The sequence below is a fragment of the Halichoeres trimaculatus genome, unplaced genomic scaffold, assembly GCF_033239565.1.
Source record: "Halichoeres trimaculatus isolate MK-OKI-2021-1 unplaced genomic scaffold, fHalTri1.1 fHalTri1_scaffold_11, whole genome shotgun sequence".
Lineage (NCBI taxonomy): Eukaryota > Metazoa > Chordata > Actinopteri > Labriformes > Labridae > Halichoeres > Halichoeres trimaculatus.
The window spans coordinates 20,238,876-20,262,360 of record NW_027437189.1 but is presented as its reverse complement, the minus strand read 5'-3'; the positions used below and the strand labels follow the sequence as shown (position 1 = coordinate 20,262,360).

General features: G+C 40.4%; 1 protein-coding gene across 2 annotated transcripts in view; it reads left to right on the top strand.

Moving 5' to 3' along the window:
* clstn1 (calsyntenin 1) overlaps positions 1 to 23,485 on the top strand; it is a 36,851-nt gene that overhangs the window by 5,405 nt on the left and 7,961 nt on the right. The window contains exons 2-8 of one of the 2 annotated variants that reach the window (XM_074681507.1): positions 12,770 to 12,892; positions 17,934 to 17,963; positions 19,475 to 19,670; positions 20,330 to 20,538; positions 21,244 to 21,393; positions 21,644 to 21,829; positions 21,945 to 22,193. In XM_074681507.1, the coding sequence (XP_074537608.1) occupies positions 12,770 to 12,892; positions 17,934 to 17,963; positions 19,475 to 19,670; positions 20,330 to 20,538; positions 21,244 to 21,393; positions 21,644 to 21,829; positions 21,945 to 22,193 (1,143 nt within the window). The remainder of the gene's footprint in view (positions 1 to 12,769; positions 12,893 to 17,933; positions 17,964 to 19,474; positions 19,671 to 20,329; positions 20,539 to 21,243; positions 21,394 to 21,643; positions 21,830 to 21,944; positions 22,194 to 23,485) is intronic. The other variant, XM_074681508.1, reaches the window with a different exon arrangement.

Here is a 23,485-nt window from a genome sequence, read left to right as displayed (position 1 = left end):
TTACTAGAACAGTCCCCTGTCTGTGATAAAGATGGCTTGCGTCAACAAGCTCAGGAGCTTGTTAGGAAAGACAAACAGAGAAGTGTGCCTGCTGTCTCACAGGGTGAGCAGATTGTCCGTTGACTACTCCTTTTGGATGGAATCAGGAGAGCCACTCAGCAGCAGAAGTGAACGCTTTACCTCCATTTGTATGCATCTCACACCATCACCTCTTTGGCTGAAACTTAAGTTTGTGGAATGTTTGTCATCAAATCGTGCTGCTGGAGCGACCCTGCTTGTTGAAAGCAATCCCGTTTACCAGTCTAATGGTTATCACTGAATATATTTCAGGAGAAACTAAGGAATCAGTAAACATCTGCTCTTACTCACTGTTTACAAACTAGATCTGCTGATTTAAGTGAAGCATTTTGCACAATGCTTTTGGAAAAACTTTTAACAGCTCAAATTTCTGCATTTTTTGCCCCTTCTCTAGGAACACCTGAGCTCTCACTTAGGGATGCACGATATTATCGGCACAATATCGGTATCGGCTGATAAAAGCTTAAAAACACGTTTATCGGTATCGGCAGATATGAAAATTTCTGCCGATAGGCACAGCCGATAAGGTGCTATTCAGTTAGGATTATTATTATTTTCCATCTGAAAAATAAGCTCCTTCAATAAAATGTCTTCATTTATTTGCACTGCAGAGCTCTGTGTCTGTCACCAGGTTGTTACAGTAGCTCTAAAATAATCAAATGCAACTTGGTTATGTTTAAAAATGCATTGTACATTTAAAGTTCATGTGATCTAAAGAAATTATTTTTCTGTATTTCAATACTGAATGTCTTGAGTTTGAAAAAAGTAATATATTTCTTATTTATGGTAAAAAAATTTGCACATTTTTTATGACATTTATTCAGTGCACTATTGCCCTAACTTAAATTGTGTATATATTTTGTATTTACTCTGTGCAGAGTTCTTTATTTAATATTGTAATAATTATTATTCTTTTTCTACTACTTAAACTCTATTTTTCTACTCTTGTTAATTCTATCCACGTTTGTACTGAGAGAGAGCAGTTTAAACTGGAGTCAAGTTCCTTGTATTCTTGAAAATACTTGGCCAATAAAGATGATTCTGATTCTGATTCTGATTCTGAATCAAATGTTTTTGTCTTGTTTTATGTGTGTTTCTTAAACAAATAAGACCGTCACAATAAGAGTAACATATAAATTCCAGTACAGGATAGACTTAGCTTTCTTTACAGTGAAAAAAACAAACAAACTTGTGATTATCGGTATCGGTATCGGCCAAAAGGGGTGTAGATATATCGGCATATGGGATATCGGCAAAAATCCAATATCGTGCATCCCTACTCTCACTATCACCTGAGTGCAGACTTTCCTTTCTTCAGTTTACTGCAGCAACTAATGGGACAAGAAGAAGAACAACAACCCAGCAACAGAGAGGCTTTATTTAGTCTCAGTGATAATAAGACAGCCTGCTCACTCTGCACGGGGACCTTACTGCCAGGACTGTTTGCCTGTGAGTGGCAGGTTTTGCTACAGATTTTGTTTTATTTATGAATCTGGGTAATCAAACATTTGCACCAGAGCGTGGACTAGTTATTCAGAATTTTTAATCAATGTAGAACACATCCACTTACTGCTTTCACACTGTGGGCAGTTGCTGAGATACTTTGCAGTTTGCATTATCAGATCTCTAAGGACAAAATGTCACAACGTGATAAAACGGTTGAATGCAGATCCATGGAGACAAGCTTGCATGTGATCAAATAAGATGAACGCTTGCAGGCTGTTAGGTGTCAAATGTGGAGTATGAACAAAATCGATCATTTAAACTCTGCACCATGACACAATCTGACACTTGGCCGCAGCTTTATTGTTACACAACGCGCCCACAGAGGTTCCCAGGCTTCATGTGATGGTTACAAACTGATCATCTGCTGCAGTAATTCTGCTACAGTCTGCACACAGCTGTGTTGTGTTTCTGAGCTCCTCCCATGGTGACCAGGAGCAGGAAAAACCGTCTGGCTTGATCATATTTGTCCAGTCTGTGGCAGTGGCGAGTGTCCAGCGGTGGCTGAACACGTGCTGAGCTTTTGGCGAGTATTTTTGTGGCAGAATGATTTTATTGCCCTTCCATGAGGAAGTGAAATCATGGCATGGAGGGAGAGGGAGTGTGCAATGGCGTCCTATTGGATGTCAGGATTAGTGGGACCTATTGTGGCCCTAAAATTCTCGCGGAAGTGTTTCATCACGGTTAATAGGTCAAACTGTAAAGGTTTGGCTTCAATAAAAGAGCCTGGCAACATGAAGCAGCTTTGTCTTTGTGTCCATGTGAATGGCCCGTATGTTACCCTGCACTCTGTGGGAGGTCATAAAGAAGAAAGAGAAGGCATCACACTGTGTACCAACCCTGTACTAACCCCCCAAAAATAAATAAATAGATTGAATAAATAAACAGTTTGCTTTGGAGGATTACTGCTTCAACTCATAGGAAATTAAACGTATAAAACACGTCTCCATGCAGAGTGGTGACTCCTTTGAGATCTTTAGTACTGAAACAGTTTGTCATTTTGGTAGTTCATCAGGACTTGTGTAGAATCAAAGTTTCCAAACTGATCTCACTGGACAACAAATGTTTTTGTACCAAAGAAGATTTAATAGCCTCATTTTCTGCGTGTACTGTCTTCCTCCTGGAAGTTTCTGTGATGAATGAATGGAGGATGGCAAGGGGGCTAAAATATCTCACCGCTGGGGTTGTGATGCTATCACCTTACTGTGGTAAAGGGATCCCTAAATCACAGTTAATGAACATGATTCTAAGTCTGGGTGTTTTTAAACGCTGCGCATATCAATCACCATACAAAAATACAAAGACCATGCAGTACAGGACCAGGACAGAAATCTTAGCACATTAACTAAGCGGCTCATTTGATTTGTACATTAACCTGAACTGCTCCGTGAGAAACTCATTTTGTTCTGTGAACCCTGTTTCAGCAAAAACCCAAAGTTAACTAACTCTCACACATTGAGGACCCCTCTGCTGACACAAGTGCACACATAAAATTCAGATTGGCCAGTGCTCTATAGCAGCAGTCTGTTCTTCGCAAACAGCAGGCTCCCGCTACAGAAAGATCTTAAATCTTAGACTCTAAAAGAAGTCAGAATAATACAACGCTAGTGGAAAAAAAAAACAGAGACTGCAAAGAAAAGGCAGAGGTTAGAGACAAAACTGCTGTGATGGAAATATCTGCAAAACTCAAGACTGTGGATGAAATTAATACAACACACATCAAGGAGTACAGCGGTGTTTAAAGGGGACATAGCATGCTTTTTTATCCTTTTCACTATGCCAGACTAGGATGCCTGTAAAGCATTTCTGCCCTCAGTACAAGTCATTTAGTTCCTTCATTGCCCCACAATAGCGTTCTCAATATCCTCATTTTAGACCATTCTGAAGATCTCGTTGAAACGCTCCGTTTCGAGAATGACCTCCAGTAACCTCGCAACGTCACAGCCCTTTGTGCTCTGATTGGTCAGTTCTATCAGAGGGGCAGAGGGGGTAGAGCCAGGGGGCGGTTTTTGCAGCATGGCAGTATTTACAAAATCACCACATTGAATGGAGCAGACCGAGCGAGTTTTCTGTTTGCCAAAGCTTCACCGCAAGGCATTGATAGCAGTAATAAAATGGCAGAGTGTAGGATACGTCCTTTTGTATTGGACCCCGAGTCAGACCCGGACGGTTCTGCAGCTCAGGAGGAAGAAAATCCACCTCCACACAGATCATCTCAGGACGCTTCAGTGTGGTGAGTCAAACCGGTACTGGACCTTGTGTAGTTTACACGTTTATACTCAGCTCTTGGTGGGTGAATCCCTCGGTGGCGGTTGTGTGACTAACTGACATCACAGAGGAGGAGCTGCTTTATCAGATTACTCCAATAAAAAGAAAGGATCCTTGTGTCGTCATGAAGGTCGAAATCTCGCGGCCAAATGGCAATAACCTATTTACAGAGGCATCAAATCTCATTCAAGGATATCAGAAAAAAATACAATATCTCATTTTTTGAAAATTCAGGGGGTGAAAGTTCTTGTTTTCGAATTTATTATATTATATGTAAGTATTAAATCAGGGATCTCGCACATCTGTACTCATTTACTACAACTTTGATTTAAAGTGAGTTATAACAACAGCAGAGTTAACTCCAAGAAGAGAGCTACACAGTTAGCTGTTAGCATGGATGCAGCTAACTGCATCCAGCAATAAAGCTAACTAAGCAATAAAAAGACAGTGGAGGAGTTGTCTAAGTGGAGGAATCAGTTCAGGGAAATCCTCAACAACTGGCTCACAGTCCACTCCTCAGACTATAGACCTCTGTTTGAAAACGTGTTGTCCCATGGTTTTACATGTGATTGGATTTTTGCAGGACTTATACATGGAACTGTACAAAACCTGTGACCTAAATAGCGGAATATTCAGTTATTAAGTGACTTATGGAAAAAGTTATGGTGGGCCAGGATAACCTGTTAAATGACCCAGGTCACCTCTGATTGAGATTCAAATAGATTAACTGAAAAGGTTAATGTATGTTATATTGAAATGATGCAGAATTACAATTATATTTCTTTTCTCAAGTAAAATATAGAATGAAGAAACACATTTCTTCTTTGCCTTCACAGATATCCTTTAATCATCCCCTGGGTTAGCAGCCCTGAAAATGTGGAAACAAAAGATCATGTGTTGTTGCTAAAGCTATGCTAAAAGCGAAACAGAGTCCGTAGGAAATTATTTAAACTTGCTCCTGTGCTGACGTAACAAAGGGAATCATTTAAGTAGTCAGGCAGGTGAAACTGCTCCCACTCCAGGATTATTTGGCTTCTTCCCAGGCACAGTAAACTATGATATTATAAAGATTTGGAGTTAAAAGATCATCAACATCAAAACTGTCCTCTGAATATCAGTGCACAAATAAAAGATTATTTTGTGACTTTTTCCATCATTGTTGATTGAGGTGAGAAACTGAGCGCCTGCAGGTCACTTTGAAAATAAAGAAAGTTTGTAATGAAATAGAAACAGCACAGATTCTTTATCAGGAGTTTTAAAGCATCAATGAGCTCCTGTACAAATCCCAGTGTGGTTCATACATGTGCACAGGTGGCAGACACATAGAGCTGATCAGGAGATGGCTTGGCACTGCTCACCTTGGCACACACACAGTCAAACTCAGTGTGTTATCCTGGTCCACCTGTGTCAGAAGTCAGCTGATGTCGACACCTTCCAGAGAGTTGGTGCTCACCTCAGCGCTCTTTCTGTTCATCATTAAAGTAAACTTAGCAGGACCTTTTTATTCAGTTCTCTGTGTCATGCTCATTCTTAGACATCCATAACACAAACTCGTCTGGTTTTGTTTTTGGCAGCCTCTCTTGTTTTGTTTGATATTATCTTGCTTGTTGCTCGACCTTGTCAGTGAATGAAATAGATCCATCCCATAATAGGATTAAATGCCATTGGCTTTATTTTCTACGTAACAGGATTGAATAGCACGTACTGCATTACCATCTGTGCGTGTATAGTAATGGCTTGATGTTTGTGTTTGTCCCCTGCTGCTGTCACATTGTTGGGACTGTGTTTGCCAGATTGGGGTCCCATTTGTTTGCAGGTGGACTCAGTGAACAGGATAAATCTGATGTTGGATTTTTGAGGGGAATACTATCAGGTAACTTACCTAAATACAAGTGCAGAAACTCTAGGACATTCAGCATCAGCAAAGCATAACAGCACCTGTTTGATTTCTTTTAATTTGTCAAGACGTGTAATATCAGCCCTGTGTATTTGTATCCTCCCTCTGTTGTTTACCGTAATGTCTGGATTATAAATCCTATTGTGTACAAGGTAAACAATTCAAGCTGTCCCCCTGCATGAAGACTCCTTGCCTGTTCAGCAACAAGCAGTTTGTTGATGTTCTCACTCCGTTTTCGCCATGCTGACCTCATCTGATGGTCGCTTTGATGGTTTGGAGGTAATGATGGAGCCACTGCTCGACCCACACCTCTCCTTTCTGCGGGTCACTTTTGTTTTGAATTGTCTTTAAGATCATACCATCCACCCAAAGGTGTATTTACTTTGTTTTATACCCATTATGCTTTGTCTACTGGAGCGGTAGGGAGTATGGTGATGTTTAACCATTTAGTTGACCTAACAAGCTTGAATTTTGTGCTATCTTCACTGGGATTGTTATCACACTACACTAGGTCTCCAAAATAAAAGAGTCCATGGTTCAATAAATAGATTGCTGTTTTTTTTTTTCTTGTTTACAGTTTTTGGTTCAGCTTCCAATCCCACATACAGTGAGAATTCACAATGAGGTCCAGCATGAATCTGTGTGTTAGCCAAGTGTTTTAAATGACTGGTTGGGAATTACTTTGTTCCATAAAAATGTGCAAGAGGGTACTTTGTAGTGCAGACAAGCATTTTCACGATTTGTCAGACTCAGAAAACAGTTGTAAAAACTTGCCATGAACACCCAACTAACTGTGATTCCTTTTTTTTTGTCCCTCTGAACTGCTGGGTATGGTATGATGGAAAGCATAAGGAGGCGTCACCAGCTTGACTCTCTTTCACACAGTTACATCTCGTGCTGATAGTTCTACAGATGTACAGTATAGTTGAAAGAGTTTCAAAGAGGAAAAAATACATTGTTGTCAACAATTAACAACATCACAGATTGACTGAACAGTGGAGCTTCCTTGTGTTTAGGGCTGCAGCTATCGAATATTTTAGTATTCGAGTATTCTCCTGAAAATCCCATCGATTAATCGGATAAGATACATTTTTGTTTAGTTAAAGAGCAGTTATTTTTCAAATGAAAATTTTTCTCTTAAAGAAATAGAATTTTCTGATACAGCATGTCAATAAGAGCACTTGCTTTGGTGGCTCCAAAATTTGTAAACACACTTTGACACATTTTTTGTGCCTTGTACATCTCATCAAATGTTGCGGACCCAAATGGCACCCGTTTCCTAGAATGACCCATTAGTCTCCAAACTCCAGAAAAGAAGCTAGATTTGTTGCTAGTTGCTATTTTGTATAAGAGGTAGCTTGAGGGGTCTGAAAACTCTCTTAATATGGCCTCAGCTCTATTTGAAATACCACTCTTTGATCTTTTTAAAAATTAAACGATTCCTCGAGGTGGAGAAAATTACTTGAGTATTTTCTGTAATCGAGTACCTGGAATAATTCGAGGAATCGTTTCAGCTCTACTTGTGTTGTTGCATTTCCTCATTGAACTAAATGTGATAATTAACCACCTACAGTGTGGAATCAAACACAAAAGGAGTGTGCTGATCAACAATAGATTTCAGAGTTAGAAAGACATTTGGTTGACATTTCAGGAAATTTCTAGAATGTAATTTATCAGTTCTTTGCAACTTTAATATATGAAGAAAATTGTAATGGACTTTTTTTATTAAAACACAAATCTTGAATTTGATTTCACCTCTCCATGTGACTTGTCCTTATGAGCCATGTTTAAACGATAAAGACAGGACAAAGTATGTTTGAGTGCAAACTACAGAAGAACAGCCACATAGCTTTTATTGCAGGATATCAGAGGAATCTGCCTCATGTTTCTCATTTTAATCAGTGTTTCTCATCAATGATCTGCTTTACTTGAATGAAGCACTGAGTGCAGGTTGTAACTGGGCCAGTCGTCAGTATGCAATGCATCAGATGAATTAGTTTCCTAATTAAGTCAAATGAGGAAAATGGCAGTCTTCCATGCTGAACATCCTTACTTCTTCTCCAGCGAGCTCTTCTCAGACTGACTCAAGCACTTCAAAGTCCCCTCTTCCTAATCTCCTACCATCCTAAATCCTGAAGCCTTTCCTCCTTAAAACAAAGCACCCAGATACAGACAGACTGTCTCCAGGCTTGTATGAAATAAAACACAGTGAAAGTAAATAATTAACAGTTTTTCGTGTTATTTTTCTGTGTGAATCATGTCTTTTTTTATTCAAGCCCGAGCAGTGTTCATTCCATTCACTGCGCACAGGATGATAAAGCCGTCTTGACAAAAGAGCCTTGTTGGCAATTTCACACAATGTATGTGAGAATTTCACGCTTAAAATAAAACCGTCCTTCAGATGCCACTTCATGGGAGGTGTATGTGAGAGTGAAATTTAGCTGTGATGCACAATAGTAGTGTAGATTGGTTTAGAATTGGTCTTCTGAGAATAGCTTTGACTGTGTGTACACCAACATCTACCAGTGTTTCTTAACAGCTCCACTTCTCACCTGCAGGGCACATTCAGGTCTTATTTTGGCTGATCTTTGCAGCTCATCTCAGTGTGCTGTTTGGTGTTGGGTATCGAGGACGCCCACTCAGACTGTCTTTCCAGTCTCAATGCAAAATCCTGAGTGCACAGCCTTCCTGGTCACTTGATGTTAGCCAGGATCAAGCTGAACGTCTTGCATAAACTGTAAGAGATTTGAGAATGCAGCCTGACGTTGTACCACTCAGTGCTGGTCCAGCTTCAGTGCAGTTCTGTGCCGTGAGGGCCGTAAGCCACTCACGGAAAATGTGAGGTCGGCATGTGACTTGGCTAACAGTAAGTGTGTATCTGTAGAAGCTAAAGCAGATTATTGTAGTAGTCTGGCAAGGCAATCTGTCTAAAGACATCCCACTCATTTGAAGTCACGAGATGCTCAGCTAAGACGATTTATTGGGTTTGATGGATACCAAATTAGTGGCAATCTGAAGCATGGGTTCCTACCAAACCCTGTTCGGTGTCAAGAGCTATCCCTAGTTGCACATTGTCTACCATGTTTTAATCTGCATTTCTATAATATCACAACAAGAGAGCCTTTCTCTGATAAAACTGTTCCACCTCACTCCTGTTTTCTTTTTACTGCTACATCTCTAGTTACGGCTTAAAATGCCTCTAACTCCTAAATATATTTTTGCTGCAGTGAAGAATCTTTTCTGCTGAGACAGACACTTCTATTTTAGCTCACTTGTTGTTTTTTGTGCAAATATTGCACACCCTTATTTCACGCACAGCTAGCACATTTACAGGTTTGTTTTAGGACATAAAGATGATAATTAGTGTTTGCACTGGCTCATCTGAAAGAATGTGTACGTCTCATTGGGAAATTTAATTTGCCGTGTGCACCTTCAAATCATTTGGGCGCACACATTGCACCATTCCTGTGCAGGGAGCTTGTAATTAATTTTCATTGATCTTGTAATGACTCAGAATTACACTCATTATGCAAAGACACCAAACATAAGTCCTTTGCTTTGCTGAAATTGGATTTGGAGGAATGACTCTAAAGTCTTGGGGAAATATCTTTTCTTTTTGTTTTTTTTTCATTAAGTTCCTGTTTGAAGCTCATAATATAATTGTAGCAGAGGTTGTGTTGTTGAACATTAAGCATCTGCTGTTAGTCAGATGATAATTTTTGTTGTGTTGAGGCTTTCTGCAGAATGACACGGCTGCAAAGTGAAATTTTAATTAGGATTTAACTCGAGTCACTGAGAAAGAAACACTGCTATTAATTAGAATTTTCTCTAAAATGAGCTCCTACTACCTGATGAGAAATGCTAATAAAAATTTAACAAGAGGGTTTCAGACTTTAAAAAAATCAAATAATGATTCCTTTTTGGAGGAATTAAATATGTAAATGTACATTTTGGCTGCTGCAGAATCAAAGAAATGAGCCAGTGTCTGTTTACATAATGTGGCCTGTGCGATGTGTTTACAATCTGTCATTTACCAGTAAATCCATGAATCCATACTGTAGGATCTGCTTTGGTAATATCATGCATTTCTATTCACTTTTCCCTGTCGTGGTATGAAGATTTAACATCAGTGCCAAAGAGCTTAAGATCCAAGAAACCCACTTTAATTCCTACTGAAAAACCATTGGTGAATAAACTGTGTGTTATTGGTTGCCTGCCCTTTAGAATTTGTATTTCTGTAAAGGTTTAAAGATCATTTGGTTAAGCATGCTGCCATAAATGGCTCTAAATTAACCCTACAACATCAACAGTATCATACATGATTTCTAAGTTTTAAAGACCTCTAGCTCATCAACATAATAATAAGTTTTCTTAAAAACCTGTTTATTAAAACATGGACATCTTCCCTCTGTTCCTGACACAGTGAAATGAAGCCAATCTGTGGATGCAGCCACAAGCTTTTAGCTTCCTTTCTGACAGTACAGGGCGCCCGTCAGTCATGTGAGCTAAATTGTGTCTCTGATTGGACAATCGAACAATCCTAATATCTTCTAAACCACCAAATTACAAATAAGATCACCCTCCTGTACAGTGCGTGCACATATTTAAATCTGTGTTTCAGACCCAAGCCGTTTTTGATCCAGGCTGTTAAAATGCTTTTTAATGCCACAAAAGTCTGTTTTTCGGCTTGGTGTGTTAGTGGTTTTTGGTCTTTCTGCAGCCAGCCTCAAGCGGATTCTCGATGAACAGCAACTTTTGGCACTTCTGCGTAGGCTTCATCTTTCTAAACCGGATGTTGCCCCTTGGGATTATCAGTCCGCTATGAACAGCTGATGTCGCATTTTAGCTGCTTTCATTAAATCATCAACGCACTATTACAGGGTCCAGGACTGAGCTTCTTCAGTCATGCTCCATCTCTGTCTCCTGGATCCTGTCTGCTCACAGCAGGTGAAGCTCTTCCAATGTGGCGTTGGTGTCTGATGTTAGCTTCGTTAGCCATGTCTATGAATAGCATGATGCTACTCTGGTATTCCTTCTGTTGCTGGGTTAGCACAGCTAGCTCGTCCATCTGATTGGAGATAGATCTTACGTTCCCAATAACGATGGATGAAAGGACAGGTCGATGTTGTCACTTCTTATTTCTCACCTAAGAACCAGCACGTCGTCCTCACCTCCTTCTCCTCACCTTGTGGGAAGACATCAGGCCTTACACCAGTTAGCATTGACATGCTACAGGCTGCTAACAGCTGATTTCACATGTAAACAATGCGGCCATGGTTACATGAAGGATCTCCAGACAAACACTGGAGAAAAAGTAGTAAAAATATCACTGAAGCCACAAAAAAGTTTGGTGTCAATGACCAACAAATGAGCCAAACAAAGTAATGATCCACTCCAAATACAAAAATTACAAAAAAGAGACGAAAAAATTTCAAGAAACGGACAAAGAAGAGAGAGCTGCTGCAAAAGACAGCCACAGCCAACAGGGCGGCGCCTTGCTATATCTCAATGATATAGCAATACCTTTTTTGGGGATTTTGTTAAAAGGGTTAATAAACGTCTTAGTTCCAAACAAATGAGAGTTTTCTTTTTTTTTTTTCGGGGTCAGGCTTTAGTTTACAGGGTTAAGATGCTTTGTCGAGATCGATTATTGTTAACGCAAAAGGGATTTTTGCATAACAAGAACAGTTTCCTAAACATGCTTACTGTGCTGGGATCAATGATTTCCTGACTTTGCTCATGTTGTCTCTCCAGTTCTTTGTTAGTGCATTCAACTTCAACACATTGTCTGACCCCACTGTGTTTATGAGACACTTCACATTGGAAGGAGGATGCTAATAAGGACAGCAGGTTTAGATGAGGGCAGAGAGGCAGCAGGACAGATCGTTTCAACAGGCTGTGGATTCCTCGATTTCTCATTCTGATGAATAAAATTATTGTTCATTGTTTCTCCAGTTAATTTTAACAATTTTAATACTTTCTGATAAGTGTAACTAAAGAGCAGGAGTTAATAGGTCTTGGACAGAGGGATTATGTAATGCTTTTGGTGGCATGCGCCTGGATACAGTATGATTTACATCTATGATATGGGCCGACTGTTCCTTTCTGTCTTGTCAGGAAATATGTCAGTCCTGGTTACCTCGCCCTGTGTTTCAGTGCCCCTCAGCTTGCTGTCTGCCAGAGTTAGCATCACCTTTACAGATCAGTAGCACTGAATGTCATCCCTCCCTGTGCACAGGAGCTCGCACATATTGGCTGTAAGAGAGCTGCATCTCCCCTGCGTCATGCCGTTCCCAAAGCCAGCCCAAATATGTCACTCACTGCAGCTTTTTCTGTAGCCGCCAGCTACTACAGAGTCCTGTCTGCAGCTGGGATGCTTCCCAGGTCGACTCGTACACAAATCTTCATGTAATAAGCCTGACTGCTGCTCCTTAAACCACAGCCAGAGCCTTTGTTGTCCCTGTGATACTCCTGTCAAATCTTGTTAACATGTACGGGATACGGGATCTGTCTCTCTCTTGTATCATTACTGCTGTGGAAAGAGCTGTTATAAAGTCATCCTGAAGAATTTGTCTTCAATTTGGATAAAGTGAACAACAGAACGTGTGATAAAGTACAGCTTTTTTACATCAGGGATGGAGAATGATTTCCGAAAGAGTTTTTTATTCTACCAAATGGAACAGCAGCTGATTAAGTACACAGTCCTGGCTCATGGCTGTGTGCTTCTGTTGTAGGTGATGCCTTCATTATGTGCAGTGCTTCTAAAAATAGCAGTTACAGCATCCAGAGCCTCATTAAAAATTGACTTTGGCTGCAGTGGGAGGGAAGATAAAAGTCAAACTAGCAAGTTGAGGAAACAAAGATGATATCTGGTTATTGAAGGGGGCAAAACGAGGCTTGAATTCTCAATTAGTGCTGGTGAGAGAAAGCGAGTCATTGCATATTAAGTAATTTGCCTCAGGACAGAAATGTTTAGACTCTGTCTGTTCAGATGCTGACATTTTCTTCCTCTCTTTCTCACAGTCAATAAGCACAAACCATGGATCGAGACGACATACCACGGGATCGTAACGGAAAACGATGACAAAGTGCTTCTAGACCCTCCTCTAATTGCACTGGACAAGGATGCTCCTCTACGCTATGCAGGTGAGAGAGGAGGTTTAGCACTGCTGCTTCCTATCCTTCACTCCCATAGCCTCTCATTTCTGTTAATCTCCCAATGTTGATCTATAAAATAAAACTAGAAAACAAACCAATCACTCTGTGCTGTGAAAGCTCTGAAATTGTGAAAGTGAACAAGCTGTTCATCTACGAATTACACAAACTGAGCAGACATTTCAAAGACATTGATGTGAAAGACGAATAAACAATTAGTTAAACATGTAGATCAGACTGAAGAAGGCTTTATTCAACAAGAAAGTAGTCGCTCAAACTTCTGTCAACATAACGCTTTTAAAGATCATGTTGTGGTTACTGTTTTATATGTAAACCTTTGCCTTCTCTGGCTGTTTGTATGTCTTTTACTACCATGCTGTTTGTGATTAAGGTCTTATTTTAGGTGGGGATGTCCTAATCCTTATCACAAGTATCAGATTGGGCATTCGCATTTTTCATAATTGATCAGTGATCTACATTAGATAGATAGAAGATAGCCAGTCTTCACAACAGATCATTCATTTTAGCCGTCATTGAGCAAAAATTGCTGCTGGACACTAATGTCAGTATAAGTTAGCGCTCTGAATTTGCCCAACCTTATTTTAAAGTTGATGATAGATCAAAATAAGGTTTGATGTGGAACAGCAGCACAACCAGACACATTACAGCAATAACATCTGCTTTACAGCATCTAAAGGCAAACAGAAACACATATGGGACAGTCTGTTAGCTTAACGTTAGCAGCTTTGTTGCTTAAATGTCAGCAGTGTGTAAATATATCAAACTAGAATGTGAAAACAGTCCAACATCCACAGGTGAAAACATTTATGCCCTAGGACCTTTCCTTGAGGCATTCAGTATGACCAAAACCTCTTAAAACAACATGCAGCGTAGTTCACATACAGAGGAGAGTAGGGATGGGTACCAAATTAGGCACTTTTATAGGAACCAAACAAATTCTGTCAAAAGTACTGGGTATCAACTCATGTAAAACCAAAAGTTACCATGTTAAGGTACCTAAATGTATCCTTGTGACTGTGAGGGAGTGGAAGAGTAAGCTATTTTACATGCTGGACATGAACACAGCATTGCAAGGTTATAGTTATATATTGAAGAATAAATATGTTAAGTTGAATTTTTTTTAATTTAATTATCTAAAAAAAATTATATTTTTCACTACATAGACACAAAAAAGTACTGAAAATTGGTACCGTTGAGTACCGGTACCGATTGCCAGATACCGGGCTTCGGTACCGTATCCCTAGAAGAGAGGCTGCTCCACTGTTTCTGGGCTTCAAAAAATGGATAAGTAGAGAGAGAGAACGAGAGCGTCCATAAAGCTCTGAGAAGAAAATGGGAGGCAGAGTAATGCCATCTCCGATATTCTCAGACACTTGTTTTACATCCTGCCTCTCTGGAGCTGTACAGCACAGTCTGTGACAAGATGTGACTTGATTTAAACACGATGTGATTTGATTTATTACAGACGTATTTCTGCTGACCCTTGCAGCACACCAGATTGATTTCTTAACTTTCCAGTTTGAGGTGATTCAGGTCAGTTTAAGTTGTTAACAACATGAGGGAAACACACAAGATAGTGGTGTTTGTGACTAGTATTTATGTTTGTAGTTTCACACCGTCTCATGAGAGTTGCATGCTGGGCAGCCTCTGATTTAAATGTGCTGTATTGCACGCACACAAGTTCAAGGGGCCTTATACAAGAAAGCGTGTTAAATAGATCTGTCTTAACATCAAAACTAGCTGGACTAAGTAAACAGAATTAATAAGCTGAAGACATATTTTAGCCTTTTTGTTTTTTTTACTATTCATTGTTGAAACACACACACAAAAAATGTGCAGCTTCACTTTTTGACCTCTTCAGCAAAATTTATCTCTGCAAACCCCCAAAAAATAGATCAGGACTCAATATCAGACTCGATTAGGTTACATGTGCACTCAGATAAAGCAGTTGTTTACTCACTGATTCAAGAAGGAGAGTTTTACTTTGCTGATTTTTAAATCATAGTCCTGTGTGAACTTTTGGAAGGAGACTTTGTGACTTTGTTCTGCTCATTACACTTTTATGACGTGCCTGTTACACTGACATACATCTGGCCACCATGTCCTTCATACTCCGCTTTTGATATTCAGATCAAAATACTCACTGAGGTTTTTTTTTATTTCCCTCCTACGAGTAGAGAGGTACCATTAGTGTGCTTTATGCAGCTCAAGCTTGGGGGGTTTAATCACATCAGGATTGACTTTGGCGAGGACTCAAAGCCCCACAGCACTGGAAATGATTTCCCACCATTTCACATCACATGCGTATTTTGTGATCTCGCCTGCCTCTCCCTTCACACTCTGCGCCCTCGCTCCACTTAACGCAGTCATTTTTATGTCAAGTGAAATCTCCTGATTTAGTGAAGCTCTAACACCTTACATCTGTCTGAAGAGATGCAAAATGTACCATCCTTCAGCGTTACATGGAAATCGATGGTTCTCCAGAGCTGAGCCTGGCAGCATACAGTTTGTGGGAAACTACAGCAAGGGGCCCAACGTTTCTGGAGGGCAGGAAATTGAATAATATACCCATTCTGTGCATGATGTTTACCTCCCTTCACAATGAACACAGAGCTTGGGGCGCCCTCGTTGATGAGCTGCGTTTTAGCGAATAGCCTGCATGTCCCTGCGAGCTCCCTCTCTCTGTGGACACAGAATGAGTGAGCTGGCTTCACGTGGCAGGAGGGGTGAGTGGGTCTGTCGTGTCAGCGTGCTTGTAGCCGGTCCATCTGTGCCAACAACAAAGTTTAGTGTAAAGCTGACCCACAGGCCGAGGGGGGGACAATCACAGGCTGTGGTGTCAGCTCAGTGATTGAGTGAAGATTTAACATAATAAGAAACCAGTGTCTGACTTTATGAGTTAATATTAGACTGACTTATGTGATGATCAGGCAGCTCAGTGAGATGTGACATGATTCGAAGCCTCACAGAAGCAGGGAGCATTTTCTCACCAGATCTGGGTGTTGGGATTCATCACATTCTGAAATAATAGCACAGACAACATCCCAGCTTTCACAGTTCCTGCAGATGGGTTAAAAAGCAGCGACATATTGACTTGCTTTTCAATTCATAGTCTTGAGATCATAACTCACTGTTGATGTCGTACCAGTAGTTAAAGAGGACATATGCTGATCCCTGATTTAATACTTACATATAATATAATAAATTTGAAAACAAGACCTTTCACCCCCTGAATGTTCAAAAAATGAGATATTGTATTTTTTCTAATATCCTAGAACGAGATTTGATGCCTCTGAAAATAGGTCATTGCCAGTTGGCCGCGAGATTTCAATCGTGGACGACACGAGGATCCTTTCTTTTTATTGGAGTAATCTGATAAAGCAGCTCCTCCTCTGTGATGTCAGTTAGTCACACAACCGCCACCGAGGGATACACCCACCAAGAGCAGAGTATCCCCCTCAGATGCTGGATGCAGGGACTCTGCTCTGCTGAGCAGCTTGGCTTTACATGGTGAATTAGCAGTTAAAACACTGTAGTTTTAGCAGACGTCGTAATACTTGTGAGACTGTGATATTTGCATGCTAGTTCTGACATGCACTGTGAACCTGGACCACAATAATGCTGCGGTAATAACATAGTGACGAACTGACAGAAGAGGCGATCTTTAGACTACACTTTCAGCATGATGGATAAAACAGACAGAGAAAAGTGAAGGAGCAGGATGGAGCCCTGTTATAGAAATAGTTTATTGGTGAAGTCTGCCTATATTTCCACGTCTAAACTATACATGTTACAGTACCGGTTTAACTCACCACACTGAAGCGTCCTGAGATGATCTGTGTCGAAGTGGATTTTCTTCCTCCTGAGCTGCAGAACCGTCTGGGTCTGACTCGGGGTCCAATACAAAAGGATGTATCCTACACTCTGCCATTTTATTAGTGCTATCAATGCCTTACGGTGAAGTTTTGGCAAACAGCAAACTCGCTTGGTCTGCTCCATTCAATGTGGTGATTTTGTAAATACTGCCATGCTGCAAAAACCACCCCCTGGCTCTACCCCCTCCGCCCCTCTGATAGAACTGACCAATCAGAGCACAAAGGGCTGTGACGTTGCAAGGTTTCTGGAGGTCATTCTCCAAACGGAGCGTTTCACAAGATCTTCAGAATGGTCTAAAATGAGGATATTGAGAATGCTATTGTGGGGCAATAAAGGAACTAAATGACTTGCTTTACAGGCATCCTAGTCTGGCATAGTGAAAAGGAGAAACAAGCATGATATGTCCCCTTTAAATGACTACAGTTCAAGGCTGTAAATTCAGTGTGTACCAGTCTTTCTGACGGCTGACTCAGCCCGTGCTGAGGGGCCTATGTGACCAGTGAACAGAGGAGGAATTCCTAAAGCCCTGGTGTGAGCCGGTCATTAGAGCTGTGCTGAACACGGAGGCCCACAGCTCCAACTGCATGACTGGCCCTGAACAGCACTCCCTAATGTGAAATCCATTTCTAATTGTTGAGTAGGTGAAAACAAAATGGCCTGTCCACGGGAGGCTGGCACGGGGCTTTAAAACAAACAGCTCAGCAGAGATGACCATGAGTCACGTCTTATTTCTTTAAGCATGTAAATCAGTTTCATTGACTCGTTGCTTAGTTTTTGTTTTGTTAATCCTTATTTCTATCAACCTTTTATTTTGAAATATGAGATGAACTAGTTAAAGAAATGACTCTCCAAACACTCATCATTAAATGTCATATTTTTGTTGGTTGTTGGTGAATATTCTTTTACTTTTCATCAGTTTTCTTAAAGTAAAGAGACTTTGATACAGCCTGCTTTTCTTAAATGCTCTAACCTTTTCTTTCTTTCAAACAACAGAAGACTTTTAGGTTATATGAAACTGAACATGAGCTTACAATAAGAGTACATTTTCTTCTTTCTTTCTGTCCTCTGCTTTTTCTCTGAGATTCTAACTTTTCTTTTAACTGATCTGGGTTTATCTTTTCTCCCTCCCTTGTAGAGAGTTTTGAGGTGACCCTCACTGAAGAAGGTGATCTTGGGCTCTTTCTTCTGCCTTGTGCTTAGTTGTTCTTATTAACCCACTAACGCAACAAAGACAGCATCCACACTTTTACACAGAACCTCCTGCCATGCTCTGTAATCTTCCCATTTGGTTTTTTCTCAACTTTTATGTTTTTCTCACCCTGAATTCTTTCGAGTTCCAACAGCTGGATGAAAAGTGTGATGTGGGGCTGACTGTACTTAGAAATATCTGTGCATGAGACATCCATTGCAGTTTGCAGACCCTAACAGTTTTTCAGCTGTCACCAGGAAACAGAAAGCTGCTTTAAAACAGGAGTTCTCAGTCACTTTGCTGCCCAGCACTCCAATCCAGCCCCTTCAAATAAGAACGTAGAAGAACAAGTCTGTTATTCGGCTTAATCCGTGATAAAGAACAATCAAGAGATACCCAATGATTTGACAACCACATTTCTCCAAATTGGAGATCAAAATTTCACCAGGGCTGAAATGTAAAGTGAGTTCAGTCACCTTGAATAAATCACGCCTTGTCAGGGGGTAACTCTGGCATTAACCATCAGATCTGAGCAGCCGCCATGACTCCTGAACTTGTAGTCTTCTACTGAAAGCTGCTGAGATTGTTAACAAATGCAAACTCTCTGCTTCAAAGTTTCTGTTGTTGCATCTTTGCCTCAGTGGATCTGTTGAGTTAATTCTCCGCCACTAATTTCCTCCATTAGCATGGCTGCAGTCGTCATTTGATGTGGATGTCAAGCAAGTTGATATTTCTAACCCCAGTTCTCATCCAGCACTTTATTATTTCTAATACTGTTATTGTACCGAATTGAGTTTTCTATGATTTGATTTGATTTAAATTCATTTTGCAGTGTTTTGGTTCAGAGGCAAAATTACACAGGAAGACCTTCTATCAGTACAGATATTAAATATTCAGGGTGTTATTCAGAGTTTTTTTCTTTTGCAGACATTTATCGGAATTAAGGACTTAACTGGTGCTGGTGTACCATCACAACATAAAAGTGCTCTGTGGTTTAAACATTTATTTTGAGTCTTTATATTTCTTTCATGTTTATTAGCCAGTCTCCTGTAAGAGTCAGTTATTACAGAGTTAACTGGTCTTCAGTTCAGATACTGTTCACATTTTGGGTCTTGGTTTAATGACCTTGATTTATGATACTTTGAGTGCTCCTGTGAAATGCCTGTCCACATCTTTTCAGTTTCTGCCTGCATGACTGGATGCAATGTTTTCAAGTGGCTTGGAAAGACACCTTCTATTCTCTGATACTAAATGTCCCACACCCTCCCCCCAACTCCCCCTCCCCTCTACTCACCCATATGACAGTGCTTTTGGGCTTCCTCCACAGCCACCACCCAACTCCCTGGCACCCAAAACCTGTGGCTGATATTTTTTTCTTTGCGTGAAATTATGGTTTAGTTCTTGCATTATTCTAAAGTTCAAACATGTGATTTCACACCTACAGTCTGTCCCTGAGCAAGCTCTCCTCTGGCTCTTTACATGTTCAGGTGAGATCTGCGGCTTCAGGATCCACGGGCAGAACGTCCCCTTCGAGGCAGTGGTCCTGGACAAGTCCACTGGAGAGGGGGTCATCCGGGCCAAGGACAAGCTGGACTGTGAGCTGCAGAAGGAGCACACCTTCACCATCCAAGCCTACGACTGTGGAGAGGGGCCTGACGGTGCCAACATGAAGAAATCTCACAAGTAAGTCAAACGCTGCCAGTTTGTCCTCCTGGTAGATGCATTTTAAACTGTGCAGATTTTTAAAATTATTCTTTTTCATTTGTATCTTTAACTTAACTTACAAGTTGTAATAAAACGATAAATAAATTTTGTTTGTTAGAGGACAGAAAAAAAAACTCACCCTCTGAACTGAGAAATAGTAAATGAATGATTTTTACCATGCCTTTAAGCGAAACTGTGTTTAAAGTGATGATCCGAAAAGTTTTAACAGACAGAGTGTAATAGTGTAATGCATGCGTGATGAAATTAATTTCCTCTTTAAGTATTTTTTCGGTTTCTCACTAACAAGTGAATAAAATATGTTTTCTATCAACTTCTGGCAAAACAGCAAAGAAATAATGTTTTGTCTGGTCCTGAAGTCCTGAAGTTGAAACATAAACAAACTAAACTTATAGTCAGCTTTATTTTTTAACCAAGACTTAAAGTGTTTTTTTTATTTTTGATGTTTATTGGAAGGATATAAAGCCATTTATGACAATGATTTGATTCCTTGTGGAGCTATTAAGCAAACTACAGAAGAGGAAACGACTATAAGATGCATATAAATGAATCTGAAGCACTTAAAATTCTTTGAAACAGAAAAAGTGGACTGTATTCTAACAAAAGCATGTATCTATCAGGGCCACTGTCCACATCCAGGTGAACGACATCAATGAGTATTCACCAGTCTTCAAGGAGAAGTCCTACAAAGCCACAGTTATTGAGGGAAAGAAGTATGACAGCATCTTGAAGGTCGAAGCTGTGGACGCCGACTGCTCCTTCCAGTTTAGCCAAATCTGTAACTACGAGATTGTCACCCCTGATGTGCCCTTCACCATCGACAAAGACGGTAAGGACCTTCACCAAGCAGCCTTTACTTATTGCCCGAAGGGAAAAAAGCTGCAGCACCTGTCTCAGAGCCACAGTTTTATTGACACACATCTCACAGTCTATCGATCTGTGTAAACAACGGAGCTGCAAGGCTGTCATTTAGAATTCACCGCAGCCTGTCACCTCACAAGGAGACCAGTCTCCTTGAAATGCCACCCAGGTTTGTTAGTCATTCTTGTCCTGCTAGAGCATATTTTTTTTTTTCTTGTTGAGCAAAATTAAAGATCCAGTTGAAAGAAATTAGATGCCAAGGCTCTGTTGATTTCCAGCTTGGCTCTGATAAAACACAGGGACATAATAGTGTGAGGAGAAAAACAAGTACGATGATAAATAGTGTTGGTGAAGCTGCTCAGCTGTGACAGCTAATTAATTTTTAATGCTAGAGTAAAAAAAGGTGCAGGAATCTGATCTTATTCAACAAATTAAACAATATCTTTTCATTATTTTCAAGCTAATCTGTGTCTTCATGCACTGAGCTCAATAAAGAGCCCTCTGTACATCATCTTTAGGAAAGAAAAAAACAATGTCCCAGTAATAAAGCGTGGCTCTAATAGCTGTCAACCAATGAATTCAGCTCAAAAGGTTTTTTCTAAGAGTCCTAGCACAGCTGCAGCTCTGACATTAAACAAAGAATAATCCTGACGTTTTTTTTCCTCCTTTCAAGGTTTTATCAAGAACACTGAGAAACTAAGTTATGGCAAAGAACGCATGTACAAGCTGACCGTGACCGCTTACGACTGTGGAAAGAACCGTGCCTCTGAGGACGTTTTGGTCAAGATCAGCGTCAAGCCCACCTGCAAACCCAGCTGGCAAGGTATCAAAGCTCCTGTCTGCCTACTTTTGCTTGGCAACCATCAATGTTAAGGTGTGTCTCTTTGTTGAACACAAAATCTGCCATTGTCAAGAGGCTTTTTATCCTTTGATGGCACAGGGCCTGTTCCATGTTAGAAAAACCTGAAGTGCTTCTTCATGAGTAATTACTATTGACAGCTCCTTTATTGACCACTCACGTGTTATCAGTGCTGTGCTGAAGGACACATTTGCCTCCCTCACTTCTCCTTCAGGCTTCAATAAGAGGATTGAATACGAGCCTGGCACAGGTAGCCTTGCTCTTTTCCCCAGCATGCACTTGGAGACCTGTGATGAGCCAATCACATCCATTCGAGCCAATATTGAACTGGAAACCAACCATATTGGGAAGGGCTGCGATCGGGACACATACTCTGAGAAGTCTCTGCACAAGCTGTGTGGTGAGTAACTGCTCCACTGAAAATGCTGGTTAGCAGTGCTGGAAAGAAATCCAATGTTTTTGCATGAATGCTATCAGCAAAATTATTTCCTTTTCCTCTCCTTGGTGATCTGTAGGAGCCAGCTCTGGCACTGTGGAGCTCCTGCCTGCTCCCAGCAGCTCCTCGAACTGGACGGTGGGGCTGCCAACTGATAACGGTCACGACAGTGACCAGGTGTTTGAGTTTAACGGCACTCAGGCCATCAAAGTTCCCGACGGCATGGTGACCACCAGTCTGAAAGAGCCTTTCACCATCTCTGTGTGGATGAGGCATGGCCCCGGGGCCCGTGAGAAAGAGACCATCCTCTGCAACTCTGATAAGACAGGTAACAAGCCCACACAGCAAGGAGTGGTGAAACAACCCCACACCAACTTGAACACATTAATACATGAAATTAACTCTAAATTCAAGATTTCTTTCTTCATTCTCTTTATTTTAAGCTTTTACATACCTTTAAATCAGAAAACACAGGAGTAGCCCAAATATAGTTATATGAATCACATCATATTTAACTTAAAAAATTATAACTACTTATAGGAAACAATCATGTATTCTTTTTAATTGAAAACTTATTTACCTGGCAAATTACAAAGATATCCTCTGCAGACTTTTTTTTTTCATTTTATTTTCACCTGTCGTGTGCTGCCTGACCTTTCCTTTTAGTCATTGGTTGAATATTTTTGCTTGTGGTCACATGCTCCTTGATCTTATTGACTGTAAAGTCTCTGCCACGACCAGTGTGCAGCAGCTCATCAGCTTCTGTGCTTCTGCTTATATAAGAAGGATTACATCAGAGCTGCTGTGCACTGGACGGGACGCTCCCATACTCATGATCCCAGCACCATTCACAATCTCCATTTAGTACAGCATCTTTTTCATGCATACAATGAATACCACATCATTGGGTTCACTGAAAACAAGTAGATATGTTTTGATATTTGAGATGAAGGTAAAACAGTGTGAACATTACTGATTCATTTTTCATGTTAAAAATCTCGAAAGAAAGTTCATCAGTCCAGATACATTAAGTGTAATCTTCCCAAGTAATAACAGTCCAGAGTCAAAAGTTCAGGATCTTATTACTGGAACATGAGATAATTCTTCTTCTCAGAGGGTAGCCCAGCACTGATCACCAAAACAAGTGAGCAGATAATGCGGCCTCTGGTAGTGGATCATAACTTCACGGCCCATTTAGATTATCTTGACCTTTACCCTTCTGCTCTTGAAGTATAGCACATGACACCATATGGCAGATATCTGTTAGGTAACAGTGTAAGCCTCTAGATTCATACTGAGGATGAACTGTAAATCTTTCAACCTGTTCAAGGATTAACAGCCAGTTGGTTTTTAATACCATCAGTACATGTACAGATGGACTGACATTTTTTGTCTGAGTTATTTATCGATAACCTACGGTTAACCTCGCATTTTCAGGCACCAGGACATTATATTTTCACACATTTTAAACTGACTGTTTCCTTTTTTGTAGCTATAAGAAACCTTTTCAATCACAATTGTGGATAATAAAGATAAGAATAACATTGATGTTATCATAATGTGTAGTGTTCATAGGTGAATTATTTTACCTTATTTGGTAGTTCAAATACAGGACCATTG